This window comes from Balaenoptera borealis (genome assembly GCF_965194805.1).
Source record: "Balaenoptera borealis genome assembly, chromosome: 5".
Classification (NCBI taxonomy): Eukaryota; Metazoa; Chordata; class Mammalia; order Artiodactyla; family Balaenopteridae; genus Balaenoptera; species Balaenoptera borealis.
In genome coordinates this window covers 18,668,314-18,691,860 of record NC_138862.1, presented here as the reverse complement: position 1 = coordinate 18,691,860, position 23,547 = coordinate 18,668,314, and the positions used below count along the sequence as shown (strand labels likewise).

Genomic DNA, 23,547 nt, shown 5'->3' with positions numbered 1-23,547 from the left:
CTGAGGACTCTGCATCTTGGGTTCCAAATATAAAAATCCCTCTTACTGATCCCTCTCTAGCCTGGATGACTTTGCAATGTCACGTAACCCTCACAAAATGTAGAGTCCGTGTGTCCCTTCATCTTCACGGCAAGTTCTTTTGCATTTAATACCAACAATGCATGTGAGGGGCAGGGCTATGGTCATATGCCTGTGATTTAGTTGTAAGAGACCCTGGAATGTTGAGTTTTGGGGATCTTCCTTAGGGAGGCAGCCTTGCTTAGGTGGAAAATTTACAAAACACTGGAGGGGCACTCAGGGAGTGCTGGGCAGTCAGAGAGGTATGGTAAATAGTCACTGCATGGCCCCACTACAGTGTAAGCTCCAAAAGGTAACAGTTGCATCTATTCTGTTCATGGCTATTTTATCCAAAGCTTTAAACGTGATTTGGCTCAAATGTCTGGGCAATAATTTTTGGTTCCATAAATGTGTTTATGACTCACACCAGAGAATGTGAATTAAGAAATATAAAACATAAGTTCATTTCTGTGTCTGGGGAAAATCAGTTTCAATCTTACACTGTTTTGAGGGAGAAATATACTTATATATTTACTTTTAACCTCTGCTACTGTTAGGATGATTTTTCTGGTATCTCCCAGGGATTTCTCCAGGTGATAAATTAAAAATGGAACATGAATGATAGCAGAGCTGAAGGGTAGAAAGACCTTGAGTACACAGCAAAGGGTGATTTAGCTGGTGATTTTGGGAGATCTGTCAGTCAGAAAGCTTGCCTACCCACAGACTCTTTAAAGAGAAACTGACTTGACTGCAGTACTGCTCAAGGGAAACTGCAGGCAAGTATTTTGGTACTAACTGACATTTTCCCACTTTTTGATTGGATTAGATAGACTTTTTGATTGGATTAGGAAAGGGCATCTGATCCAAAAGTAGTCAATCCTTATATTGGCAAGCACTTTTTGGCATTACTTGGAACAAAAAGATAAGTTCAGCCCATCAAATGAATTCAAATTAGGAAATACCAAAATAATGAGACAGGTAATAGTGGGAGCTGAAAGTGGAAGAGGGTAACGCTAGGAGAGAGCGGGCAAGTATCGATAGAATGTGCCGTTTGCTGGCCTAAGTTAGCCAGAGAGGAGCAAGGAGGTGGAGAAAAAGTGAACTTAAATGTACAAATATGTACATACTGACTTTGTTCAGGTTGCTTTAACAAAAATACTATAGACTGAGTGGTTTCTAAAAAATGGAAATTTATTTCTCACGGTCCTGGAGGCTGGGAAGTCAAAGGTCAAGGTGCAAGCAGATTCTGTGTCTGGTGAGGTCCTGCTTCCTATTTGGCTGTCTTTTCACTTCCTAATTCACTGTCTTTTCATTGTCACATGGCAGAAGGGCTGAGGGAGCTCCATGGAATCTCTTATATGAGGGCACTAATCCCATTCATGAAGGCTCCACCCTGATGACCTAATCACCTCCCAGAGGCCCCACCTCCTAATACCATCTCCTTTAAGGATGAGGATGTCAACATAGGAATTTGGGGGGAACACAATCATTTAGACCATAGCACATACAACACACACATACACACATATGTATACATACACATATATGGTTCTGGCTCTTTTCCTGGAGTCTTCTTTTCAGAACTTCATATGGGAAACCTTTATCTCCTCTAATTATCTTTTGGGTTTTGAGTCAGTGTCACCTCCACAGTGGATCTTCACTGACTCCCAGTCTAATCTTGCTTTCTGTGCTTCTTCTCCCATCACCAATCATTTCTAACACATTTCACCACCAGAGTAATTTATTTATTATAAATAATTTATTTATTGGTTGGCTTACTATTTACTGTCAACTGCTCCATGTGAATACAAACACCGTGAAGGTGGGGGCCCTAAATATCACACACACTGCTGTATGGGCAGTGTCCCCAATGGTCCCTGACATATTGTGGGTGAGAAATAAATATTTGTTAAAAATATACGGTAATTATAAGTTGATAATGACATATAATGTAGACAAAGGAAATGCTGATTGCTGGAGAGACACTGAATGCTGTAAATAGTAAAACACTTGTGTGACTATCAAGGGATCCTACCACTGAGTTTCTCAGAGCCTCCTTGGCTCTTTCCATTCTTCACCTCTCCTGGAGTCTGATTTCTTTTTACTGAGATCATAGAATAATTTAGGGTCAAAAGTATTTTTTAATTGAGGTGTGATTGACATGTAATATTATATTAGTTTCAGGTGTATAATATAATCGGTATTTGTATGAATTGCAAAACGATCACCACAATAAGTCAAGTGACATCTATTGCCACATACAATTACAAAAAAATTTTTTTCTTGTGATGAGAACTTTTAAGATTTACTCTTTTAGCAACTTTCAAAAATGCAGTACAGTGTTATTAACTATAGTCATCACGTTGTACATGACATCCCTATGACTTATTTATTTTATAGCTGGAAGTTTGTATCTTTTGACACGGTCAAAAGTATTAGGATATGTCTTTCTACAAGGTTTTCCAAGTCATTTTTTTTTTTTTTTGATTAAATTAAGGGGTAGAGTATCTTTCTTGTGCTTGTCCCTTTCTTCCTTACCCTGGTAACAGTACTCTAATTTATCTTTAAATAAGAGGTTCTCAACCAGGGGAAATCCCCCCTCACCCCTCCCCCACAGGAGGCATCTGATAGTCTCTGGAGATGTTTTGTTGTCATGACTTGGAGGGTGGGTAGTGACCAGGGATGCTGGTAAACGTCCTACCAATGCATGGGACAGCTCCCCACAACAAAGAGTTATCTGTCGCCAAATGAGAACAGTGCTGAAGTTGAGAAACACTGCTCTTAATTATCACCCCATTCATTGATCTTATACAGATGATATAGTGTTTACTTTGTCCCGAATCTAAGGGTTTTCTGCCACTTATAATAGAAGAGTTGAAATAGAGAAATCACCATTAATGTTAGGGATACTTCCCATTAATCAGGCAGATTGTTTACATACATGTATCTACTCTCTTTCCCAAACTTCACTAAAGAAGAATTAAGAATTAAAAGTGTATCAGTTCATAAGGCCAAAGAGAATGAGATGAGACACATGGACAAGAGATTGCTATGAATTTTGGAAGCTAGAAAGTCAGTTGAGGAGATGGTACTGTCCTGGCAGTCCAGTGGTTAAGACTTCACCTTCCAACGCAGGGGATGTGAGTTCGATCCCTGGTTGGGGAGCTAAGGTCCCACATGCATTGCAGCCAAAAAACCAAAACATAAAACAGAAGCAATGTTGTAACAAATTCAATAAAGACTTTAAGAATGGTCCACATCAAAAAAATCTTTTAAAAAAGTCAGTTAAGGAGAAATACCTGACCTGGCAGAGGGAAAAGATACCTCAACTTAAGTATCAGTAAAAGATAATCCAGTTGCAATGCTCAGAACTTGGAGGTATCAGATAACATGGAAAGTAGTGGTATGAAGACCAGTGAAACAAGAAGGATTGTTTAATGGAATATTACTCAGCCATAAAAGAAACTAAATTGAGTTATTTGTAGTGAGGTGGATGGCCCTAGAGTCTTTCATACAGAGTGAAGTAAGTCAGAAAGAAAAAAAACAAATACCATATGCTAACGCATATATATGGAATCTAAAAAAAAATAAAATTGGTTCTGAAGAACCTAGGGGCAAGACAAGAATAAAGATGCAGACATAGAGAATGTACTTGAGGACAGGGGGAGGGGGAAGGGTAAGCTGGGATGAGGTTGAGAGAGTGGACATATACACATTACCAGATGTAAAATAGATAGCTAGTGGGAAGCAGCTGCATAGCACAGGGAGATCAGCTTGATGCTTTGTGACCACCTAGAGGGGTGGGATAGGGAGGGAGGGATGGAGACGAAAGAGGGAGGAGATATGGGGATATATGTATACGTATAGATGATTCACTTTGACATACAGCAGAAACTAACACGCCATTGTAAAGCAATTATACTCCAATAAAGATTTAAAAAAAAAAAGGATTGTTTAAAGTGGATCTATCAAACTGGGTGGACTCCATATCTCCTCTGCAACCATGAAATGCCAGTTACTATGCTTTCCTTCTCCTCTCCCTCCTCCTCCACTCCTTCCAACCCCATTTGCATCCTTATGAGCACCTCATATTTGGACCCTGGACAATTTGAACAAGAGAGTTTTTAGAATCAGTGACCCCCAAGCATGACTCCGCCAAGCAATGGGGTAGTGGTATGAGATGATGGTGTTGGACTCAAGCCTTGTTAGTCCTGGTAGACCATAGTGAGAAGTTTAAAAGTCATTCTAAGGACTTCCTCAGTGGCGCAGTGATTAAGAATCTGCCTGCCAATGCAGGGGACATGGGTTCGAGCCCTGGTCCAGGAAGATCCCACATGCTGCAGAGCAACGAAGCCCGTGCACCACAACTACTGAGACTGCGCTCTAGAGCCCACAAGCCACAACTACTGAGTCTGCGAGCCACAACTACTGAAGCCTGCGTGCCTGGAGCCCATGCTCTGCAACAAGAGAAGCCACCACAATGAGAAGTCTGCACACTGCAACGAAGAGTAGCCCCCGCTCACCACAACTAGACAAAGCCTGAGTGCAGCAACAAAGACCCAACGCAGCCAAAGATAAAAATAAATACATAAAAGTCATTCTAAATGGCAGGAAGATTTTGAGCATTTCAAGAAGAGGAATGTCATTATTTGATTTATCTTTTTAGAAAATTACTCTGATTGCTGTTATGAAAAAATGGATTATAGAAAGACAATGATATAAGGAAATAAATTTGGAGGCTAGTTTTTTGTATTCCATGGTGATTTGGACCTGTGTGGTGGCAGAATAGATAAGAGAAATGGATGACTCAGCTTCTGTCCGGGAGGCAGAAGAGTGAGAAAAAGCTGTTGCTAGAATACATGCAAGAAATGAGGGTAAGGGAAGAACAGCAGATGACTTTTAGATTTTTAAATTGAACAATGAGGCAGATGTTAGCCCCATTTACTGAGATGAAGAAGGCTGAGAAAGGAAAGGTTTAGAGGTGGGAAGTTGGGACAGTTAATAAGTTTTGCACATGTTGAGATGCCTACTTAGGTATCCAAATGGAAATGCCAAGTAGGCAACTGAGAGATTGCTCAGGGTCAATCAATATTAAAGATATGAATTTGGGAATCACCAGTATATTAGTGGTGTTATAGGTTGAATTGTACCTCTTAAAAAAATATGTTGAAGTTTTAACCCCCAGTACCTTAGAATGTAAACTTTCTGGAAATATGGTCATTGCAGGTGTAATTAGTCAAGTTAAGATGAGATCATACTGAAGTAGGTTGAGCCCTAAATCCAGCATGACTGGTGTTGTCATAAGAAGAGACACAGAGATACAGACACACAAGAAGAGAACACCATGGGATGACAAAGGCAGAGGTTGGAAAGATGCAGCTGCAAACCAAGGAAAGCCAAGTATTGCCAGCAAACTGCCAGAAGCTGGAAAGAGGCAAAAAAGGAGTCTCCTACAGGTTTCAGAGGGAACATGGCCCGGCTGACACGTTGATTTTTTTTAATTAACATCTTTATTGAGGTATAATTGCTTTACATTGCTGTGTTAGCTGCTGCTGTATAACAAAGTGAATCAGCTATACATATACATATATCCCCCTATCCCTTCCCTCTTGCATCTCCCTCCCACCTTCCCTATCCCACCCCTCTAGGTGGACACAAAGCACCAAGCTTATCTCCCTGTGCTATGCGGCTGCTTCCCACTAGCTATCTATTTTACATTTGGTAGTGTGTATATGTCAATGCCACTCTTTCACTTCATCTCAGCTTACCCTTCCCCATCCCTGTGTCCTCAAGTCCATTCTCTATGCCTGGGTCTTTATTCCTGTCCAGCCCTTAGGTTCTTCAGAAACATTTTAAAAAATATATTACATATATATGTGTTAGCATATGGTATTTGTTTTTCTCTTTCTGACTTACTTCACTCTGTATGACAGACTCTAGCTCCATCCACTTCACTACAAATAACTCAATTTCATTTCTTTTTATGGCTGAGTAATATTCCATTGTATATATGTGCCACATCTTCTGTATCCATTCACCTGTCGATGGACACTTAGGCTACTTCCATGTCCTGGCTATTGTAAATAGTGCTGCAATGAACATTGTGGTACATAACTCTTTTTGAATTATGGTTTTCTCTGGTTATATGCCCAGTAGTGGAATTGCTGAGTCATATGGTAATTCTATTTTTAGTTTTTTAAGGAACCTCCATACTGTTCTCCGTAGTGGCTGTATCAATTTACATTCCCAATGACAGTGACACCTTGATTTTGACCATCTGGTTTCTAGAGCTGTGAGACAATAAATTCCTGTTGGTTTAAGTCACTTAGTTGGTGGTACTAGGCTATGGCACCCCAGGAAACTCATAAGATGGAATTTAAGGTCAGGGACCCAAATGAAAACATTCAGGGTGAGAAAATATACAGAGAGAGGGCCAAAAACTGAGTCATGAGGCACTCCAACCGAGAGGTTCTATGGCGTTGCCCCAGTTTCTGACTGGTTTCTAAGCCCAGTGCTTCGTCCCACATAGACAAGCTGAAGACAGCCTACCTAGACTCTCCAGACGTTTTGATCATGGTCGCCCTTGATGTTGTTTTTGTGGTTCTGGCTTTTACAGTGACTCATACCAGTGTTGCCTCACTAAGACAGGAAAGAGAAAAGCTGGCAACCTCGTGAAGCACCACTTTTATTACCATATGTTAAAGGAGTTTATGTATGTGTCTAATTCACTGCTAATAAACAAAGGATCCAGAATATTAAAATCTGAAGATTTCAAAACTTATTCTCTTTTCCCTATAACCTGTTATGCCAGTCCTGAGAGGAGGCAGCCTTGATGACATTGTGGGCATGGTGGTGGTCTGCTTTAGTGAACTCACAGCCTCTCCTTCATAACATCTGACCCATGTTCCATATCATAGACCGAAAGATTAACCTACACTCAATATGAGACATTCAAGCTAATGAGGAGGAAATCCTATCTTCTGTCTCCTGGAAGGAATGACTCTGCTCTATAATTATCCAGCCACCATACAAGGCTTCTCATATATATTCCCTCTTGACTATGAACAAGATATTATATACTTTAATGAAGGTTTGCTGTCTTCCATTTTTTTGTGATCACATATTTTCTATTTGTTTCTTAATGTGAGAAGTAAGCAGGGGTGCAGTAATACTTCTTTTTTTATAAGGTTAATTCAAACTTAGGAAGGTAAAGAGGGGTCTTTACTAACCACCCAGGTGCTAAAAGTGGAATTGAAATAAATCTAGTGTTTTTTTTCTATCCATTCCCAAGATCATATTAGAGGTTTCAGTTTTAGCTTAGAGTCTTTTCCCAGACCTCTATTCCCAAGGCTTCTCCAGCGTCTCCTCTTATCTGAGGTTAATCTGTCCACTTAACGTTCTAACTTCCATCTCCTTCTATCTCCTGGTTACAATCCTCCCAGGAGAATTTTTTTCTGCATGGATCTCTTATTCTGCATTTTAACATCTCTTTCTTTCCTCCCTGCCTCTTTTCCTCAGTGTGTAAACATGACTGCAGATGTTATACACTGAGAAACGCTATAGTCTCTTTGGTGATTTTAACTGTTGTGCATAAGTTTCTGGCAAAGCCATGTCTCTACAGATTTTGCTGCTTCTTTGAGAGATGTGTTTCTGCTTTATGAATATATTTGTAAAGTAGTCTGCTTGTATACTGTGATTTATTCTTTGAGATTGCATGTATTACTGCTCGAGCAGCTGTTTTCTGGAATGAGGATCTCAGATGTCGAGGATTTCAGGAAAGAGATAGACATAATTTTAGACATACTGGAAAGAAACTAGAAAAAGGAAAGTCATTTGTTTTTGAGCGTAAACGTTTTTGTGGACCTTTGATTTCTAATCAGTGGTGTTGTCTAAGACTGGATGAAAAGGATGCTGAGAAACGACTTGGTACAGGGCTACTGTGTTCAGATATGATGGTTTTATTGGAGCCGGTGGAAAATGCCACATCTCTGTGAGGGTGGGGAGGGGTTTCTCCTTAAGGGAGAAGATATTCCTTCAGCTAATCAACCAGGAAAAATGGAGATCCTGTGACAAGAAGTTAAAGCTCATAGTAGGGTGAAAAGGAAAGTTTTCTTTCAGATGAGGTCTTGGGATAGGAGCGACTATACTCAGAGGTGTGATGGTAGTCAGGACGCTGAATAGAGGTGTGAGTTGGTGCTGCCATGTGTGTGTGTGACCAGCACCTAGGAATACTGTAGGACCCTGAAAATGGGCATGAACTTGGGGGCTCTGAGGTCATGTATATATAGCAGAGGTTGATAATTTACTCTCTGAGTTGTACTTTTCCCCATTATCACTGAATCTTCAGTAAGGCATTAAAAGATCCAGCCTGGTCTTGGTTCTATGGCTGAGGATGTGGTCAGACACGCTTAGCATAGTGACAGCAGTGATGAGTGCCAGTCCGGGATGGCTGAGCCGGGCAGAGTGGCAATCTTATGCCAGGGCAGCAGTGGCCAACTTCAGGAGAAGGCCAGCATATTTCAGAAGGGATCGCAGGAGACTCCTAGATGTGATTAGAATATGTTTAAGTATCTAGAAGGGTGTATATGGGCTCAGAGTCATGGCACTTTGGGGGCATTCCTAGACATGTGACCTTCAAGCCTAGAGAATAAAACATTACCTTCAATAGTTCTTCATTTCCCCTCCTCTATCACAAGAACAAATGTCTCTTTCCTCTAACCCTGAGCATATGCAATGAAAAATAACAATTGTACTCTTTGTGACCCGTGGGGAATGATAAATTTGCCAGAGGAAGGATGAAGAAAATAGTGTTTAATTAATAAATCAATCCAGAAACTATAAGATGGCTGTAAACGGGACGTGTGTATTTAACCATATTTGGAAAATAAGTTTTAGGTAAATTCTTTTTATTAGAAATAAAGCAGAGTGAGATGTAAGTCAGTATGGAGTGATAGGAAAAACAGCAATGTATACATCAAAAGACCAGGATTCTAATTCCAAATAATGCTCACTTACAGTGAGTCCTGCTAGCTAACCCTTTGCCATTCTGAGCTTTCATTTCCTGGACGGTGCAATAGGAGCACTCATACCTTCTCTGCTTACTTATATCATAGTAAGGATAAAATAAAATAACATATATAAGACATATAATATACACTCCTAAGTTATTATTTTTACCATTTGATGAACTCTTATATCCGTTTAAAGCCCAATCCCTTGACTCTGTGAAAGACATGTATGGAAATATTTTAAAATGTTAATAGTAAGTAGTATGCCATTTTCCATATTACATATTGAGAGACTGGAATACAAGTATTTTCAACCCTACATTTGATTTTTTAAAAATTCAATGTTAAAACTTTATGCAATTTAATAATATTATTATCCTGGGGACCATAAGCAAAAGTAATAACAAGCATTGCCATCCATCAAAAGAAGCATTCGCAGTTTTTCAATTGCTGTAGGTCGATATTTCTTTGTTTGATTTTCTTAAGTACCTTATAATAAAGCATATATGGTATCATTTGTCCCTCCAAATGTAAAACTTTCAAAGAAAAGAATTTTTGTTTGGCAAGTGGTTACAAGTTCACAAAAATAGTTCTCTGTATTAGTCTTCTTGGACTGCTATAACAAAATACCACAGGCTGAGCTTAAAAAACAAAAATTTATTTTCTCACAGTTCTGGATGCTGGAAGTCCAAGATCAAAGTGTTGGCAGAGTTAGTGTCTTCTGAGGCCTCTCTCCTTGGCTTGCAGACTGCCACCTTCTTGTTGTGTCCTCACATGGCCTTTCCACTGTGCACACATCTCTGGTGAATCTTCCTTTTCTTACAAGAACACCAGTCATTTGGGATTATAGCCCCACTTTTATGACCTCATATAGTCTTAATTACCTGTATAGAGGTCTTATCTCCAAATACAGTCACATTGATGGACATGGTTTCAACATATGAATTTTGATGTTACACAATTCAGGCCATAACACTATCATAAGACATTTTCCTAAAACAAATGAAAATTAACAAAATCTAAAGTATATTAGCAGTGTACAGTGGCAAATTAAAAATGCAATCCTGGCTAATGGCAATAAAAAGAATAATTTGCTGATTTATTTATTTTCTTTCTGGATGTGGCTTAATTACAGAAAATTATTGATTTACAAAAAAATACTTTATGCTTCACTCCCAAGTATGGAAGCATTGGCTGTGATTGATCCCTAGTATAAAAACACAATTCATGATATTAAAATATGGGTTATTAAAACATTGTTTCATTTATTATTATCAAGGTTCAAGATTTTATATGAACCCATATAAGCAGAGGACATTTAAGGAATTTTCTAACTGTGATACAAAGTATAATACAGATGACTACTTCAGTGTTAATAAGTAAAGGTGACATTGGCAAGAATTAGCTGGTTGGAAAGGTTGCTTCGTCTCTTTGACCCTCAGCATCCACAGTGGCAAAATGAAGGAGTTACATTAGTGAAGATCAAATTTCTTTCTAGCTCAAAAGTTCTCTGCTGGGTGCTGGTTCAGGGTGAGAAGGTGAGGGTTTTGGTGGAGTTGAGGGTGGTGGGTATAGGATGGAAAGAAAGCTCTCAAAGAAACTCTCCTCTTTCTCTGCCTGAGGAGGAGAATGGGCTGTTCATCTGAGTGGTAAGATTATATGACCTTTAGTTGGGAGACTTTTGCAAGTGGGTATGTGAAATTGTTTAGAGGCTGCACAAATGGTTATGGCTCTCTCTTCTGTCCCTTGTCCCCAGTGGCAGAAAAAGGTGTGTTGAATCAGATTCATGCCCACAGAAAGAGCAACTTCATCCTGCTCTATTCTTTTTCTTCTCCCCTTCAGATATATTGAGAAAGTCAGTTGGCACATATTCCACTGAGAGATGGGACTAACCATCTCCGTGAAAGTCTGGCACTGCTGCCTTTAGGGTCTTTTTTTCTCCTATGTGGCCAGTGGTAAGATTCAGATTCAGGTCTCTAAGCCTGACTAGAGGTTTAGTGATTTTATTAAACATTTCAAATGACCAGCTTTTGGTTTAATTGGTTTTCTTTATTGATTTCCTCTTTTCAGGTTCAGTGATTTCTGTTCTAATTCTTATTACTACTTTTCTTCTGCCTACTTTGGGATTAATTAGCTCCTTTTTTTTTTTCTAGTTTTCTAAGGTAGAAACTTAGGTGACTGATTTTAGATCTCTTGTTTTTTCTACTATATGCATTGAATTCTGTATTTTCCCTCTAAGCACTGCTTGCTCTGTGCCCCCCAAATTTTGATAAGTTGTATTTTAAATTTCACTTAGTTCAAAATATTTTAAAATTTCTCTTGCAATTTCTTCTTTGATCCATGTGTTATTTAGAAGTGTGTTGCTTCATCTCCATGTATGTTGGGATTTCTCAGTTATCTTTCTGTTATTGATTTCTAGTTTAATTCCACTGTCGTCTGAAAGCAGACATTTTATGATTTCTATTTTTAAAATTTGATAAAGTGTGTTTTATGGCCAGGCGTGTAGTCTGTCTTGGAGAATGTTCCACGTGAGCGTGAGAGGTATGTGTGTTTTGCTGTTGTTAGATAAACTAGTCTATAGATGTCAATTATGTCCAATTGATTGATGGTGGTGTTGTTGAATTCAACTATGTTTTTCTGCCTGCTACTTCTGTCTGTTTCTGATAGAGGGGTTTTTGAAGTCTCCAACTGTGATAGTAGATGCATCTATTTCTCCTTGCAGTTCTATCAGTTTTTGCCTCGTGGAGTTTGACACACTGATGTTAGACACATACACCTTAAAGATTGTTATGTCTTCTTGGATAATTGACCTCTTTATCACTAGGTCATGCCCTTCTTTATCCCTAATAATGTTCCTTGTTTTGAAGTTTGCTCTTTTTGAAATTAATATAGGTACCCTTGCTTTCTTTCTTTTGATTAGCATTACCATGGTTTTTATTTCGCCATCCATTTACTTTAATCTGAATATGTTTTTATATTTAAAGTGGGTTTCTTGTAGACAACATGTAGTAGGGTCATGGTTTTTGATCCACTCTAATAATCTCTGTCTTTGTTTTGTGCATTTAGACCATTGACATGCAAAATGATTATTGATATATTTGGATTAATATTTACCATATTTGTTACTGTTTTCTATTTGGTGTCCTTTATCTTTACTCCTATTTTGTCTTCCTATGTATATCTTTTCATTCATGTTTTAAAACCCACATATATGTAGTAATGTATGTATCATATGTGTATAGTAATTATAAGGTAATAGTAACTCTAAAAGGAAGAAATGAAAACTAATAGTATATATGAATATAGCAAGGAAAATAATCTCTAGATCATTGACATGTTGAACATTAAAAAAATGTCAAGAAAAGTGTATTTATTTTATTTGAAAAATTTCATAACATCTTTCTCCATAAAATACTTTATTATTTCTTTAAGTAAATATAACTTAAAGAATTATCCTTGAAAAGAAGAGGTCTGAGAGAAGAATATAGACTTCAACCCTGTGTTATAGGAAACAGTTTATTTCTTTGTAGTTATATCTATGTCCATGGTAGTATGAACATCTTATCAACTGGGATGTAAAGACAGAGAGAGAGAGAATATGAGAGGGAGAGAAATGATTTCTCTTTTGACATAAGCTGGTTTGAGATAAAATTATTTTTGAAATCATACATTTTAGAAATCTTTGTGAGAAAAGAGCTCATGAAAATATGCAAATGGCCAACCACATCTGGCGGTTCACAATAACTGATGAAAATCCACTTGGAACAAATAACCATTACTGCTAATTCTGTAAAATTTTGTGGTCTGCTTTCTTGTTTGTTTGCTTGCTTTTTAATAATGAAGAATCACATCAAACCTATGGTGCCATATTAACGTGTGGGAATGAGCATCTTTAATCTGTCAAGTAACAGGACTGGGGATAAAGCATTCTGTACATTTCTTATACATTGCTGACTACACTCCTGAGTTTTGCCACTATTCTAGGAGATTAAGCTGGTTTAGATGACATCATTCCTTGCATTTAAGTTTGTCTGTGACTATTTTCCTGTGGACTCAAGTCATGTGCCTTTTATTCACTTGGAATAAATATACTCTAAATGATCATCTTGATTCCTAGAATTACTACTGATTGTTATCGATTCTTAAGATGGCTGGAATCTAGTCTTAGAGATCCAATATAAATTTAACTTAATTGACATTTTTATGAAGGAAATGTGTTTACCAGGTATCCATTTCTGTGGCTTCTACATTTTTAAGCATCCACTCCAGTTTCAGACTATATCTCCCCACTCTCAGTCAGCAAATGAATAGGAAATTAAAACTAATTTTAATATTGCACAAAGCAAAACATAATTAAGAAAATGTGTAAAAAATTAAAAAGCTGCCATCCTCATAATGAAGTTCAAAGCTAAATAGAAATGATTTTTTAATTATTGGCTCATTTGAGTTATGTGCCACAGCGTCCCAAGAGAGATGTCTGTTTCAATCCAAGTGCAGATCTCAGTACTTCATTATTACACCATGGGGTGTGTAAAAGGAAGTAAAATTGCCCTCCTTCCTCCTCCCTTTCCTTCCTTCTTGTCCAGGACTGGGGATGGAGTATGGCAAGAATATGGCTCCCACTATTCTCAATCCAACATTCATTCCTCTTCTCAAGAGTGTGCTCAATTCTGGGGCACAGGGTAGGGGAAGGATCTATTATTGAACAGCTTCTTCTAGGGTATCTCAATTATCCCTTTTGTTTCAAGCCCTATCTGCCTCCCACTTTCAGTTCCTCAGTCTTTTTTTTTTTTAATTGAGGTATAGTTGTTTTACAATGTTGTGTTAGTTTCAGGTATATAGCAAAAGAATATATATTCTTTTTCAGATGCTTTTCCATTAGAGGTTGTTACAAGATATTGCATCAGCCGTTTTGTAGAGCCAGCAGATTTGCTTTTTGGGAAGGCAGGTGACTTTCAGCTTTCTCAAGCCAACTAAATCCTTTATCACTCATCTATCTGTTTTTCTATTTCTATATTTTGGGGGGAACCTCCCTAGTGGCACAGTGGTTAAGAATCCCCCTGCCAATGCAGGGGACATGGGTTCGAGCCCTGGTCCAGGAAGATGCCACATGCCGCAGAGCAACTAAGCCCGTGTGCCACAACTACTGAGCTCAAGCGCCACAACTACTGAAGCCCGTGTGCCACAACTACTGAAGCCCGTGTGCCACAACTACTGAAGCCCGTGTTCCTAGAGCCTGTGCTCCACAACAAGAGAAGCCACCACGATGAGAAGCCCGCGCACCGCAGCGAAGAGTAGCCCCCGCTCACCGCAACTAGAGAAAGCCTGCGTGCAGCAACGAAGACCCAACGCAGCCAAAAATAAATAAATTAATTAATTAATTTAAATAAAATTTGTTTTTGGACCTGTCTGCTCTTGTTTCTTCTACAATTCTCTTTATCCTTAGGGAATTATGACTTTTACCTTTTTTATCTCTTTACTGTCATTTTGGTTCGCTTCCTGAAGGCAGCATGAGAAAATGCATCTGAAACAGATGTCCCGGAGACAGTGTTTTGAACGAGGGGAAGATAAGTCTTTGCTCTTCGCCTTTCTCTCTACCATCTTCCTCCTTTATTTCTGTCTCACTTATGCCTTGAAAGGTAACTATAAAGTTCTCAACTAGCTGTCAGTTCATCGCCATCAAGGTATTAGTTGACAGCAGCTTAAAGATTAGCCTATGTAGGAACATTGTATATATATTTCTCCTATTCCAAAAACAACATATTTTCTTTGCATCAAGCCGCATAGCACAGGGAGATCAGCTCGGTGCTTTGTGACCACCTAGAGAGGTGGGATAGGGAGGGTGGTGGGGAGGGAGATGCAAGAGGGAAGAGATATGGGGACTTATGTATATGTATAGCTGATTCACTTTGTTATAAAGCATAAACTAACACACCATTGTAAAGCAATTATACTCCAATAAAGATGTTAAAAAGAAAAAGAAAAACAATACGGAAGGATACAAAGAAATAGCAAAATTTCTTTTAAATGGGAGTCTGAAAGACCCAAAAAAACCACTTTAGACTACCAAGGAATAAATAAATCTTAATTAAAGGTTTAGACTGATCCAGTTGCTTTGGGAGAGATTGTCTCCATCTAATGTAATTAACCTGGGTCAATTCAGGCAACCTGCTCCTCTTTGAGATTCAAGTAGCTGTTATGATATTAATTGAAAGTTTCCCTTGTAGGTAAACTACTGAGTGAAAAAAATATCATTTAAAGGAGCACATGTTTTTTTCCCAAAAAGTCAGTAATTTTCACACTGGGGCTACTTTTTAGTTGATTAGTCTTGGTGACATTTCAAGTAGTGTTTATACACCAAAAGATTAGGGATAAAACCTTTTTTTCAAAAATTTTAGGCATCAGTTCAAATTTATGAAAAAATACATTCTTTTTTTAAAATTAATTAATTTATTTTTGGCTGCATTGGGTCTTCGTTGCTGTGCGCAGGCTTTCTCTAGTTGTGGCGAGCAGGGGGCAACTCTGTTGCGGTGAGCGGGCTTCTCATTGCAGTGGTTTCTCTTGTTGTGGAGCACAGGCTCTAGGCACACGGGCTTCAGTAGTTGTGGCACGTGGGCTCAGTAGTTGTGGCACACGGGCTTAGTTGCTCCAAGGCATGTGGGGTCTTCCTGGACCAGGGCATGAACCTGTGTCCCCCGCATTGGCAGGTGGATTCCTAACTGCTGCACCACCAGGGAAGTCCCAAGGTTGCAAATTTTTACTTTTAGGTTCACATAAGAAATACTGTTAACTTTTTCTGTTAAGTTCTCTTCTCCTCTTTTACCCTTCCTTCGGTGTAGTTTTTGAATCACTTTGCATTAGTTTGATCATTGGGAAAATCCCAGTATCATTTTGGGCCATGGGTGACTTCCACTGTATCAGACTTCTCCCATCTCAGGGTAAGTTCTTCTCTGACACCTGTCTCCCACCGTGATGTGCCAGAGCTGGCTGGTACCAGCCGATGTGAACATCTCTTCCCAACTTTGCATTCATCAAAAGCAAGTTGGTAGTATATCAACTATGGTGGGAGTGTTTACAACATTGGAATTGACCACTCCTACTAAATCAGTCCTCCTCTCCCTAAGCTGGTTGTTAAACATTTACCAGCATATCACTGTCCCTGAATTATCTATATGTGCATATACATTCTGATCTATTTAAATGGTATGTTTTAGCATAAATAGTAAAAAGGATCCATCTGAAAATGTCTTTTCAAAGCAACCCTTCAAGTCCTGAGAAGATACCAGATCCTCTTCAGTAGCTACTCAGTCCCTCACGCAGCATGTTTGACTGTTTGCAATGCTGATTCAAAGAATCAGTAATCTGGAAGTTCTGCCCCTTCAGTGTTTCCCAAACATTCTTGCTTAAACTCTTTTAATTTTAATATACATTCTGAAAGATCCTCTTAGGAATTTGTTGAATTATGTGTTCACTTCTGGGTTTAGTATCATGAAAGAAAATTTGTTATTATTGCTAAATATTTCAGACATAATAGAAGACACAAGGAATATTGTAGTGACCAATCATGTATCTGCAGCCCGGCTTAAAGAAAATTAGTTGAAGCTTCCTGTCTCTTATCTCTCTCTAGTTTCTGCAGAGGTAACTGTTATTCTCCATATGATGATTATCATTTTTACGTATTTCTTGGTTTTTTCTACATATGTGCTATTTTGTTGTTTTAAATACATTTTTTAAAACGTCATGACATTCTTTTAAACATTTTTGCTTGATATTATATTTGTGAGAATTATCCAAGTAGCTACAAGTAACCCACACTTATTTTCATTGCCAAATAGTGTTCAATTTAAGGATATATATCACAATTTTTCCATTCTTCTCTGACACCACATTGATGCTGTTTTGATGTTTTAGGTTTTATATAAAATGCTGCTGTGAACATTTTTGTCGATGTTTCCTTATTCATATATCTGAGAGTTTCTTTAAAATATGTAAGTAGGGGTGAAATTACTGGATAATGGAGAATGCATCTCTACAGCTTTCTTAAATATTACCAAATTGCTCTCCAAAGTGATTATAATAATTTACATTCCATCCAGCAGAATATATGAGTTTTGGCTGCTCCATAATCTCCCCTAGATGGGCAACTGTTAGACTTCAATTTTGGCTGATATGATAGATGAGAAATTAACAAACTGGCTTTAAGTAAAAACATATTAGATCTGTATATTATTAAACACAAAATAGCAGGAGAGCCAAAAACTGGAAAAACCAAATGTACCTCAAGAAGAGAACGGATAAAAACAAGCAATAAAAAGGAATGCAGTACTGCTACATGAAAAGTATGAATAAATCATAAAATAATAATAGAAATCATAACACTGAATGGCTCCATTAATTGCAGGGAACCTGTTGGTTGACAAGGGTGCAGTGGAACTTTCTGGGCTAATGGAAATATTCCATATAGTTTGAACATTCACAAGTGTACATATGTGTCAAAATTCATCCAACTGTACTTTTAAGATCTGTACATTTTATAAAATATAAATCATACATCATTTTTAAGAGTACTGGAAGAAAATAGAAGTTCAAGGATCAAAGAAAAAAATATTGACTATGAATAGTAACAACCTTTTCTCCATGTCCACATTAAGAGAAAGACTCTTTTATTGCTTGAGGAGCATTCAGGGTTGCCTTTTTATTTCATTATTATTTTAAATCTATAACTTAAATCAGGACAGTGGAAGCAACTGCAAAGATTTAGGGAGAAAGAATTTGATGGTTGGGTTGGAAGGAGAAGGGAGATTGGGAGTGACTACCTTGCCACATTGTGAAAGATATTGAAAGAGATTCTCAGATAAAGAGATTTTAACACATTTTGCTCAGAGTTAAAAATATAGTCCCTCTTTAATGTTTTTCAAAAGCAGCAGTAAAAATTTAAATTGCCTTCCAATTTCTCTTGGATGTCATACTGGTGCTTCATCTAAATGTATTCTCTCTGCTGAGATAGACCAGGAAACAGTGTCTCCTGGGACACACTGGTGTAATAAGTTAAATTTTAGTACACTTTTATGACTATTCTTAAGACACATAAGACAAGTTTTAGCTTTTATTTCAAATCAGAAGTGACATTCACTGGTTAATTTATCTTAACTATGCAGGAAAAGTGTGATTTAAAAATAAATAATAAAAAAGACGTAATTTATATTTGAAGCCAATATATGTGGAATATTAAATACTATAGTATTGAAAATATATAAAAACAACTTTAATCATCCGCCATTGGGAGATCTTGCTATTTGTAATTTTTTGGTAATTTTGTGTTTTGTTTTTAGATTGAACAAATATCAATACAAAAAATAAATGCTGGAGAGAGTGTGAAGAAAAGAGAACCCTCCTTCACTGTTGGTAGGAACGTAAATAGTACAGCCACTATGGAGAACAGTATGGAGGTTCCTTAAAAAACTAAAAACTAAAAATAGAGCTAACATATGATCCAGCAATCCCACTCCTGGGCATATATCTGGAGAAAAACATGGTTCGAAAGGATACATGCACCCCAATATTCATTGCAGTGCTGTTTACAATAGCCAAGACATGGAAGCAACCTAAATGTCCATTGACAGATGAATGGATAAAGAAGATGTGGTACATTCATACAATGGAATATTATTCAGCTGTTAAAAAGAATGAAATAATGCCACTTGTGGCAACATGGAGATTATCATAATAACTGAAGTAAGTCAGACAGAGGAAAACAAATATCAAATGATATCACTTATATGCAGAAGCTAAAAAAATGATACAAATGAACTTATTTACAAAACAGAAACACAGACTTAGAGAACAAACTTATGGTTATCGGAGGGGAAAGGATTGGGGCGGGGGAGGGATAGTTTGGGAGTTTGGGATTGACATGTACACACTGCTATATTTAAAATAGATAACCAGGGACCTCCCTGCAGTCCAGTGGTTGGGACTCCGCGCTTCCAATGCAGGGGGCACAGGTTCGATCCCTGGTCAGAGAGCTAAGATCCCACAGGCTACAAGGTGTGGCCAAACTAAATAAATAAAAATTTTAAAAATAAACAAATAAAAAAAATAAAATGAAATAGATTACCAACAGGGACCTACTGTATAGCACAGGGAACTCTGTTCAATATTCTGTAATAAGCTAAATGGGAAAAAAATTTGAAAAAGAATAGATACTTTTATATGTATAACTGAATCACTTTGCTGTACACCTGAAACTAACAAAACATTGTTAATCAACTATACTCCAATATATAAAAAAATTTAAAAAAATAAATTTTTAATTTTGGTCATATTCTGTATAATGTATACTTATATTATTTTTATTTATTTATTTATTTGTTTGTTTGTTTGGCCGTGTCATGTGGCATGTGGAATTTTAGCTCCCCAACCAGGTATTGAACCTGCACTCCCTGCTCTGGAAGCATGGAGTCTTAACCACTGGACTGCCAGGGAACTAAGTCCTTAATTAGTCATATTAGACCATTCGTTAAAAGCAGGAAGCATAAGGAATAATGATTTTGAATTGAATATAATTAGAGGCATACAAAGGATGGAAATCTAAAATTTCAGGGTAATCTTTACAAGGTCAGAATTCTTAACTAACATCTTAATATGATTCTTCGAGTTTAAAAATTAATGTTAAAAAGACAAAACACAGAAATGGAATACCTCTAATTTGATTTTTGCCTCTTTGGAAATAAAGATTACTTAGACTCACAGCATATTGACAATGCATGATTGAAATCACTTTAAATGTGTGCTCCTATTCAATAGACTTCTTTTTTTTAACATCTTTATTGGAGTATAATTGCTTTACAATGGTGTATTAGTTTCTGCTTTATAACAAAGTGAATCACTTATGCATGTATATATGCTCCCATATCTCTTCCCTCTTGCATCTCCCTCCCTCCCACCCTCCCTATCCCACCCCTCTAGGTGGTCACAAAGCACCGAGCTGATCTCCCTGTGCTATGCGGCTGCTTCCCACTAGCTATCTATTTTACGTTTGGTAGTGTATATATGTCCATGCCACTCTCTCACTTTGTCACAGCTTACCCTTCCCCCTCTCCATATTCTCAAGTCCATTCTCTAGTAGGTCTGTATCTTTACTACCGTCTTGCCCCTAGGTTCTTCATGACCATTTTATTCTTTCTTAGATTCCAAATATATGTGTTAGCATATGGTATTTGTTTTCCTGTTTCTGACTTACTTCACTCTGTATGACAGACTCTAGGTCCATCCATCTCACTACAAATAACTCAATTTCATTTCTTTTTATGGCTGAGTAATATTCCATTGTATATATGTGCCACATCTTCTTTATCCATTCATCTGTTGATGGACACTTAGGTTGCTTCCATGTCCTGGCTATTGTAAATAGAGCTGCAATGAACATTTTGGTACCTGTCTCTTTTTGAATTATGGTTTTCTCAGGGTATATGCCCAGTAGTGGGATTGCTGGGTCATATGGTAGTTCTATTTTTAGTTTTTTAAGGAACCTCCATACTGTACTCTGTAGTGGCTGTATCAATTTACATTCCCACCAACAGTGCAAGAGGGTTCCCTTTTCTCCACACCTTCTCCAGCATTTACTGTTTGTAGATTTTTTGATGATGGCCATTCTGACCAGTGTGAGATGATATCTCGTTGTAGTTTTGATTTGCATTTCTCTAATGATTAAGGATGTTGAGCATTCTTTCATGTGTTTGTTGGCAATCTGTATATCTTCTTTGGAGAAATGTCTATTTAGGTCTTCTGCCCATTTTTGGATTGGGTTGTTTGTTTTTTTGATATTGAGCTGCATGAGCTGCTTGTAAATTTTGGAGATTAACCCTTTGTCAGTTGGTTCATTTGCAAATATTTTCTCCCATTCTGAGGGTCGTCTTTTTGTCTTGTTTATGGTTTCCTTTGCTGTGCAAAAGCTTTTAAGTTTCATTAGGTCCCATTTGTTTATTTTTGTTTTTATTTCCATTTCTCTAGGAGGTGGGTCAAAAAAGATCTTGCTGTGATTTATGTCATAGACTGTTCTGCCTATGTTTTCCTCTAAGAGTTTGATAGTGTCTGGCCTTACACTTAGGTCTTTAATCCATTTTGAGTTTATTTTTGTGTATGGTGTTAGGGAGTGTTCTAATTTCATACTTTTACCTGTAGCTGTCCAGTTTTCCCAACACCACTTATTGAAGAGGCTGTCTTTTCTCCACTGTATATTCTTGCCTCCTTTATCAAAGATAAGGTGACCATATGTGCGTGGGTTTATCTCTGGGCTTTCTATCCTGTTCAATTGATCTATACTTCTGTTTTTGTGCTAGTACCATACTATCTTGATTACTGTAGCTTTGTAGTATAGTCGGAAGTCAGGGAGCCTGATTCCTCCAGCTCTGTTTTTTGTTCTCAAGATTGCTTTGGCTATTCGGGGTCTTTTGTATTTCCATACAAATTGTGAAATTTTTTGTTTTAGCTCTGTGAAAAATGCGAGCGGTAGTTTGATAGGGATTGCATTGAATCTGTAGATTGCTTTGGGTAGTAGAGTCATTTTCACAATGTTGATTCTTCCAATCCAAGAACATGGTATATCTCTCCATCTGTTTGTATCATCTTTAATTTCTTTCATCAGTGTCTTGTAATTTTCTGCATACAGGTCTTTTGTCTCCTTAGGTAGGTTTATTCCTAGATATTTTATTCTTTTTGTTGCAATGGTAAATGGGAGTGTTTCCTTAGTTTCACTTTCAGATTTTTCATCATTAGTGTATAGGAATGCAAGAGATTTCTGTGCATTAATTTTGTATCCTGCTACTTTACCAAATTCATTGATTAGCTCTAGGAGTTTTCTGGTAGCATCTTTAGGATTCTCTATGTATAGTATTATGTCATCTGCAAACAGTGACAGCTTTACTTCTTCTTTTCCGATTTGGATTCATTTTATTTCTTTTTCTTCTCTGATTGCTGTGGCTAAAACTTCCAAAACTATGTTGAATAATAGTGGTGAGAGTGGGCAACCTTGTCTTTTTCCTGATCGTAGTGGAAATGGTTTCAGTTTTTCACCATTGAGGACTATGTTGGCTGTGGGTTTGTCATATATGGCCTTTATTATGTTGAGGTAAGTTCCCTCTATGCCTACTTTCTGGAGGGTTTTTATCATAAATGGGTGTTGAATTTTGTCGAAAGCTTTCTCTGCATCTATTGAGATGATCATATGGTTTTTCTCCTTCAATTTGTTAATATGGTGTATCACATTGTTTGATTTGTGTATATTGAAGAATCCTTGCATTCCTGGCATAAACCCCACTTGATCATGGTGTGTGATCCTTTTAATGTGCTGTTGGATTCTGTTTGCTAGTATTTTGTTGAGGAGTTTTGCATCTATGTTCATCAGTGATATTGCCCTTTAGTTTTCTTTCTTTGTGACATCTTTTGTTTTGGTATCAGGGTGATGGTGGCCTCGTAGAATGAATTGGGGGTTGTTCCTCCCTCTGCTATATTTTGGAAGAGTTTGAGAAGGATGGGTGTTAGCTCTTCTCTAAATGTTTCATAGAATTCACCCGTGAAGCCATCTGGTCCTGGGCTTTTGTTTGTTGGAAGATTTTTAATCACAGTTTCAATTTCAGTGCTTGTGATTGGTCTGTTCATATTTTCTATTTCTTCCTGGTTCAGTCTCAGAAGGTTTCAATAAACTTTTTGATAATGGCCATTCTGACTGGTGTGAGGTGATAACTCTTTGTCATTTTGATTTGCAAGAAAGAGTTAAAAAAAAAAAAAAAAGAATTTAAACCTTCACACTCCTCAAAACTACCATGGTGTCCAGTCATGTAAAATTGAGTCGTAAATCCATGAGTGATACTCAGGGGAATAACAGACCACTCCCCTGATCTCTATCAACTCACTCTTGTTCCATTGTAAAGGGAAACTATTTACATTGTTTTATGAGACAATAGAGAAATGGAGATAGTTTTCATGAAATTTCTGGAATGCTTTGACACGTTGCTGGTCATTCACAAATCACAAGTTGTGAAAAATTGATGTAGTTCATACTCTTGATCTCAGGCAAGATAAAATCAGCCCTGTATATAACACACTTCCCACCACAACTTGCTAAGGTAAGCAAAATAATAATGTGCAAAGATCATGACATGAGGGACATAATCCAAATGAGCATATTTACATATTTTCCAATTGGTCTCTAAGGATATTAAGACATGTATATAAGGTTAATCTGTGAACAAGACAATTAATAATAAAATGCACTTCTGGGTATTTATCCAAAAGAACTGAAAACAGGATCTTGAAGAGATATTTGCACTTCCATGTTCGTTGCACCACTATTCACAGTAGCCAAGAGGTGGAAACAACCTAAAGGTCCATTGATAGATGAATAGATAAAGAAAATGCTGTGTGTACATACAATGGAAGGTTATTCAGCCTTGAAAAACGAGGAAAGCCTGACATATGTGGC

General features: G+C 37.5%; 1 protein-coding gene and 1 long non-coding RNA gene across 3 annotated transcripts in view; both read right to left on the bottom strand.

The window, feature by feature from the left end:
* Positions 1-14,396, bottom strand: part of CYYR1 (cysteine and tyrosine rich 1) — a 137,739-nt gene extending 123,343 nt beyond the window's left edge. The window contains exons 1-2 of one of the 2 annotated variants that reach the window (XM_082391992.1): positions 14,235-14,396; positions 14,081-14,189 (exon numbers count right to left, since the gene is read on the bottom strand). In XM_082391992.1, coding sequence (XP_082248118.1) covers positions 14,081-14,177 — 97 coding nt within the window. In that variant the 5' untranslated portion in view covers positions 14,178-14,189; positions 14,235-14,396. The other variant, XM_082391993.1, reaches the window with a different exon arrangement.
* The window catches only part of LOC309628744, a 157,551-nt gene extending 136,157 nt beyond the window's left edge, over positions 1-21,394 (bottom strand). Inside the window, exon 1 of the long non-coding RNA XR_014244692.1 lies at positions 20,502-21,394. This is a non-coding gene — a long non-coding RNA (uncharacterized lncRNA). The remainder of the gene's footprint in view (positions 1-20,501) is intronic.
* Between the last annotated feature and the right edge of the window lie 2,153 nt (positions 21,395-23,547).